Below are 7,104 nucleotides of genomic sequence, written 5' to 3' on the forward strand. Positions count from 1 at the left end.
ACAAGATAAAACTTGAAGTATTTATTTCGAACTGAACAGCAAAAACATGTAAAACTTGTCATTACTCATCAACACAATACTTTAAAACATGAATAGAAACTTAGAGTAAACGGAAACATTAAACACACAAGGAAAATTTCACATGTCTGAAGAATAATGACTTAGAAAAACTTGTTTAAACATTACAAGAATTCAAACTTTACAAAATGTTTTAAATGTAAATAAAAAGTACATCCAATAAAACAAGCAATACATTATCTATACAAAGGATTTTATCCTTTAAAGAAACAGATTTTGGGTTTCAATCCCTGATTGATAACACAATATAATTTAAGTTATCTTTAAGCTTTTCACAGTACCTTTTTAATGCCTCTCTTTATATTTTTGTGTAACAAAAGTCTTTTTTTTCTATTATACTAGGGATTTAAGTGGTGCTTCCTAATCCAGGGGTTTGCAACTTTTATTGACCAAAACACAGCGAGAGCTGCAAAAATATTTTATGTTTCTGTAAGCATTAAACTATATATTTATAAAATGTAGCTACTTAATGTTTTCAATAATTGATTTTAAAAGGTGTTATATTTTCATGTATAGAATAGTTGGTTTTTTTTTAACTTTTGATAGCAGGTTATTTTCAAAATAAGATACCCCCATTGTCAAATAGGATCCTCCTGCTGAAGCAGATTTCCTTTCATGACTTTGGTGCACCTTCATCCTTTTTTTTCCTTTTACACACAGTAATATTGGTGTAAAATCCAAATGTTTTTTAAATCGAAATAGAAATTTACCTCTAAATAGAGCTAGTAGTGCTGCAGAAGATACAAATATGTGCTTTAATCTTATTCTAATCCTTTTTCTTCAAAGCCAAAGAGCTGCAGTGGAGGGATAAAAGGACGGTATGAGTCCCCGGTCCTAATCAAAGTGGGTGATTTGATGTTTTATTTTAAAATGGAAATTGAAAAAAGTAAATCCAGAAGAACAGCTATGAACGTACCGGCTACTGTACACTGCCTTTAGCTTAAACTTGCATGAGAACAAGAAGAACGAAGGAGGGATTTTCATAGTTTCAGCGAGTTGACCTCGATGATCTGCTGCAGGATGTTGTCCACGTCGGCCGTCTCCAGGCTGATTCCGTTCAGGTCCAGCTGGGGCAGCAGAGCCGTGAGGAGCACCACCACGTTGTTGCGGATGTCGTGCAGATTCTGGTGCGCTAATCTGGAAAAGATGTCATTAAAAAAGAAAAGAATGGGGAGTTTAGATTTTACTTCCTTAACGTCCACTCAGAAAATAACACATCTAAATGGCAGATCAACCAAGGTCTCACGCACTGCAAAAACAGGCCCCTTAGAAATAAGTCCAAAATTCTTACCCCATTAGTAGATTTTCTTTAAATAGGCTAAAGAAAATAAAACCTTCCAATGGGTTAAGAAACATTGTCTTATCACATTTTTTTTTCATTAAAAAAAAAACCAAAACAGTAGTCTTTTTACTCACAAACACCCTTTTTTATCAGGTCCAAAATCCTTTTTTTTTTTAAATCAAAGTGAAGCAGAAACCATTTTGCTGCCGGTTCATTTCCAGCACAAAACCAGCTTTAACCCTTTGGAACCGACCCACGCCTGAGGGTGTCCAACCACACAGCTACGTCAAAAATAAACTTCAACTTGTTTAAATGTTGTATGATTGATATGAGCAATTAATTGTGGTATTTTCTAAACTAGATTGATTTTTTTAATAGTTTATAAAATGAGACAGAGGATGATTTTCAGATGGAGGAAGAGGAACAGTTGTCCCTTCAGAGCCGTCATCTGACTCTGATTGCAGGCAGAAGACCCGATCACTGCTGGTGTGGGGGCGGAGCTATCTGTCAAGACTCTGAGTAAATGAAAAAGCTGGTCTTTCTTTTATTTTGGATGAGGAGCGACAGCACCAAGCACCAACGGAGTCTAAAACTGGAGAAACTGCGGTGCTCTGCACAAGTCCCGCCCACCGCTGTGGCGAGAAGCAAGCTGTGATCAGATACCAGCTGAGGAGAACACCAGGAGTTCAGATGGACCAAATCTATACTCCAAAAGATAATTTTTGTTTCATTCTTTGCTACAGACACAATAAATTAAAAAAAGCTGAAAACAGAATTTCAAGAAAAATTTCAAATGGACACCAAAGTATGGAAAGAAAATAGTATTACCCCAATTTGTGCGGTGTGATTCTTGATTTGTGAATCATACAATACTCTCTGTGCATAAGTATAAAAAAATATGAAATTAAAAAAATATAAAATACAATTTACACATGCACAACTTAAAAATACAACAGCTTGAAACTAACTAAATGCACAAAATTCTGCACAAATTGCTTAACACCCCCACAAAAAAAACACATTTACGGATAAATCTGAGGTGAGACTCTTTACGTCTCCAAGATTCATCCATGAGTGATGCGTTTAAATGCCGCTAGAATGCAATATTTATACTTCTTAATATTATTTATATGGGTCATATATGTTTAAGAAAGTGGGGAAAATGTCAAGTTTTATCAGATAATATTGACAATCTAAGTTCAAAGCGGCTGAAAAGAAAACTCTGATGACCCAGCATTCTAGCAGCAATCACTTACAGACAAATCTTTCTTTTCTTGGAGACGTGAAGAGTCTTACATCAGATAAATACTGTCTTTTGTGTGTGTAACAAGTGATTTCTGCATATTTTTTTAAAGATTTATGTATGTAAGCTGTTGTAATTTTAAGTTCTGCATGTGTAAATTCGATTTTCTGTATTTTAGAATTTCATATTTTTTGTACTTATACACAACGATTTTGATATGAGTTACACATCAAGAATTACGCACGCGCAAATCCAAAGTTAAGCAAACTAAAAGTCAGACATGGAGTGTATGACAATATCATAAAGGACACAACATGAATGTGTGAGACCAGTGATGTTCCTCTATGTGTTCAACCAAACAAAAACTCTTCATATATTTGGCACAAAGAAATCTATAAAATCCATCTGAAACCTTTATTGTATTTTCATTCCAAAAACATGTAAATGAGTTTAAATCAGTGTTATTTGTTCTTTTGCTGAAATTGCAGCATAACCTTTCAATCTATGTTGTAAAAATGGTTCGCTGAATATTTTTGGGGTTTCAAAATTACAAAATGTTCTAGTTTTTTATGATTTTATGTCTAGTGTGTGAATGAAGCATTGAAAAATGACCAAATAAAGTTAGTGCCACATACTGTAGGTGAGGTTGTGCTGATCAAAATGATGCCACGAAAGTCTTTAAAATTAAAATTTACCGAGGTAAATTCAAAAGTAGACAAAAAAGATAGATTTAGGCACTACATTCCAAAGGGTTGATTATACAGGTAAAGGCGTGATTCAAAAAAGGGATTTAAGGTATTTATCTGAGATTTTAGACTAAAAAAACATTTTGTTTCATGTAACGATGTGTTGGAAAACTGTGCAAACATATTAAAGCGATGAATAAAATCCCTTACCTTCAAAATAAAAGAGATACATTCAGTCATAACTGGTCCTTTTATCTTAAATATTTTTTCTTTTTGACAAGATATCTAAAAGTGTCCATGTTTACCTGCTGTCCTCATAGGACTCGCTGTCGCTCCCTCTCATCCTGCTCTGACCTTCAGCTCGCTCCCGTCTGGCTTTGTTCTGCTCCAGCTGATCTCTGGACTCCGCTTTCTGACCCGGGACCATCAGGCCCTGAGGCACTGCAGCCAAACTCGGATCGGCAACGGAAGGACACTGGTGGACACAAAACGATTGTGTTATACATCATAAATGATTTTTTAACATCTCAATTTAAATGAAGGAGAATACAAGTTAAAAAGATATAAACCCAACAATAGCACTGTGCATTAACAAAATACAACCTTTAAATCCATTTTTATATATGCAAAAAAACAAACAAACAAAAAATTCTCTCCTCAAAAGCAAAACTTTCAGTTGTGAGAAGCTACTTTGATACTTTTCAACAACAAACAATTGACTGTATCCTCTGTATGCAAACTATGGTGGCCCTGAAGAGCAAATCACAACAAATCACTCAATGTATAAACATAAAGAACACAACGACAATCTAAAAAGGAAGATAAATTATAAAAACTAATATTATATTCCAGGAATAAAAACACAGTTCCAAAAAAAAGAAACAAGATCAAATGCTTCGAAAAAGTAGTTTTCAGAAATCGAAATGAAATGTTAAAAAACAAAACACAGTAAGAAACCAGAAAAGGTAGGTACTATGGGACATCACTGATTGGATGATAATGTTTGAGTTTTTTTCAAATCCGTCTTCAATGTCTGCATACTAATAAAAGGTTTTATGATTACGGAGCATATCCAGTATCACTTCGTGCCAAATAACTTTTGGTTGAAATGATGGATAAACGTCATCGTATTCTATAGTTCCTCCAGTGTGTTTTTCATTTTGATTCTGGAAATTTCTTTTGTTTTCTGAAGCATTTCATTTCTATTGCATTTCAGTTTCTTTGGAATGGTTCTTTGGCTTCTAAAATGTGAAATCATTTTTCATTGTTGTTTTGCTTTTCTAATTGTCGTTGTGACTTTTAAAGTTTCCCTATGACAATTTTTTTTATTTCAAAGAGTTTTAATTATGATTTTAATTATGATTATGACGTTTTTAACCAAAATCCCACAACCTTAAAGTCTAAAAAAAAAAACTTGTTCATGTTAATCTTCAAAAATATCTTCTGAGGGGGCGTGGCTTTTGGTGCTGAGCTAATATGCTTCGTGCCTCTGATGAAAAACAGGATTTTTTTTCTTACGTTTTATAATTTGTGTTTGGATTTTGAAAAACAGGATTTTCCTCAGAGGGGGACTTAGGATGTTTTTGCATTGAGTGATTTGGACCACTGTAGCAAACTGACTAGAAGTGTCATGAAAATCTTCGGTCATGAAATCGTTTTTGCCTAAACAAAAGCAAAGGCACTCACAGCAGTTCCTCCTATATATTTTTCAAATTCTGCTGATATGAACAACACTGACCTCTGGTGGATCGGTCTGGCAGCCCACCTCCCTGCTTGCTGCTTTTTCAGCACATTCATCCTCCGCTGTCATTGTCCCTTGAGTTGTGCTTCCCACCTCCATTCCCAAAACGCCGCGCAGCCTCAGGACCTCTTTCTCCATCGACGCTAACCTCTGCAGTTTAGCCTCACGGTCGCCCCCTTCTGGAGGCTGAAGGGGATGACCTTCTCTACTCAGCGGAGGGACTATTACCGTCTGGGTGGTTTGGAGAGAGTGGGTCCAGGTGTGACTGGTGCCGGTCGGGTTCAGTTGCAGTGTGCCTGAGTTCTCCGAGTGGCTGCCGTCCGTTTTGACTTGGGAGCTTGGTTGCTTCCTGGGATGCAAATTCTCATCGACATTTCTGGAGCTGAATTTATTTTCCCCAAAAAGGTACTGTTTCTTTTTCCCATGATAGGATCTCAATTCAGGCTTTCTTTTGCGGCTGCAGAAAACAAAGCAAAGTTGGTTAATTGTGCTGTCAATGCAGCTTTTTTTACAGGTTAATTAAATTAAAATATGTACTGCATTTTTCGCTGAATTATAAGGTGCACCGTCAATAACATTTTTTTCCAAAATTTTGTCATGTATCAGGAGCACCAGAAAAAAAATAAGGCTTTTATAGTGCAAAAAAATATGTAGCATTCCCAATAGCCTTTTGATTAAAAGTGAGCTTATTTATTAAACCATTTGAACGTAATTGTGCCTCTGCTGTTCAAACAAAGTCAGAACATGAATGTGTCTGTAACTAGAATTCTTGCAGTCATGCAGCACACAACATGCCCCACCTAAAAATGTCTTTGTTCTCCTCGCTTATATCGATACATCTGTCTCCCGTTGTGTCATTTTCTTTGTCCTCTGGCTGATCTTCAATATTCGGCGCTCGTAAGGCTTCATTCTTGTCTCTAATTCCCACGTGTGTTTGAGCATACTTGTCCTGGAGGTTTGTATCAGTTTGTGCCACCGCATCATTATCGGTGTGTTGGTCCAACAGGTCTTGAGTGTCTGTTTCAGGGCATTCAGACGTGTTCTCCTCGGAATGGGGTCCAAGTCTTGATGCTGTTTCTTCAGACGTTCCAGAAAACGGAGAGGAGGGCCGCTCGGGGGCAGATGAAGCGCGCGACAAAATGAGCAGCTTTGACTCGGTTTCTTGCCACTGACAAACCTGAAATACAAAAATAACCAAACCGTAGTTAAACTATAAATACATGACGGTAAATTTTGACTCGGAAAAAAATAGAAAAAAAAGACAAACCTCAAATGACCTTTGGCGTTTTCTGTTCTCTCTACAAGATAAAAAAGGTTATAAGGTTATTTATCAGGATTTTGGGTCTCAGGAGCTTGATGCAGAACTGTGACTTTACAAGTTTTCCACTTTCCAACAATGTCGATTAAATGTTTCACTTCTGTGATAAGATAGAAACATGACATGCAATCATGATCAGTTAGCTCTTTCAAATGACCAATTTGTAAATAGTGGTTGTCAGGCAGGATATTGATTATATACACCTGCTGCACTTAAATACGTAAAAAGACGAACAAAAAAGAGTTTTATTCCAATGCCCTCCATGTCTTTAGACCTATGCTAAAGCAAAAGCAAACACAACAATGTGACTAAATCAACATCCTACTTAATTGCGTACTTGACGGTAAACTACTGTATTTTTTGGTGTATAAGTCAATTTTTTTGCATAGTTTGACCAGGTGAGCGACTTACTCAGGATCAAATTACATGTTACTTTAAAATAATAAATATTGGCTCATATTATTGTTATTTTCCTACTAAAGTCTAGGTACCCTAGAGGGCGCTGTAGGTTTGTGTATCAGTATTTGTTACTGACAGCAATGCAGAAGAAGCACCGTCCAAAACAAACACGGAGGAGAATCTGATTGTTCTCCTTCTTGTTTGTACTGAGACATTATAATTCTTCTTTTCACTTTTTTTCCTTGTTTGGGCTATTGTGGGACAGTAAGTCGTCAAACTGGGTTACAGAGATATAAGTAGTGCTGTAAGCGGGTTGGTTCAGATACAGCTCCTGCAGTAGAAGGTATAGATTACTGT

General features: G+C 36.2%; 1 protein-coding gene across 1 annotated transcript in view; it reads right to left on the reverse strand.

The window, feature by feature from the left end:
- The window catches only part of zgc:152774 (uncharacterized protein LOC553526 homolog), a 20,018-nt gene continuing 12,914 nt past the window's right edge, over positions 1-7,104 (reverse strand). Inside the window, exons 13-17 of the mRNA XM_024284219.2 lie at positions 6,298-6,328; positions 5,831-6,207; positions 5,028-5,487; positions 3,595-3,764; positions 1-1,215 (exon numbers count right to left, since the gene is read on the reverse strand). Of these exons, the coding sequence (XP_024139987.1) occupies positions 1,059-1,215; positions 3,595-3,764; positions 5,028-5,487; positions 5,831-6,207; positions 6,298-6,328 (1,195 nt within the window). The 3' untranslated portion in view covers positions 1-1,058. The remainder of the gene's footprint in view (positions 1,216-3,594; positions 3,765-5,027; positions 5,488-5,830; positions 6,208-6,297; positions 6,329-7,104) is intronic.

Source organism: Oryzias melastigma, linkage group LG10, assembly GCF_002922805.2.
Source record: "Oryzias melastigma strain HK-1 linkage group LG10, ASM292280v2, whole genome shotgun sequence".
NCBI lineage: Eukaryota > Metazoa > Chordata > Actinopteri > Beloniformes > Adrianichthyidae > Oryzias > Oryzias melastigma.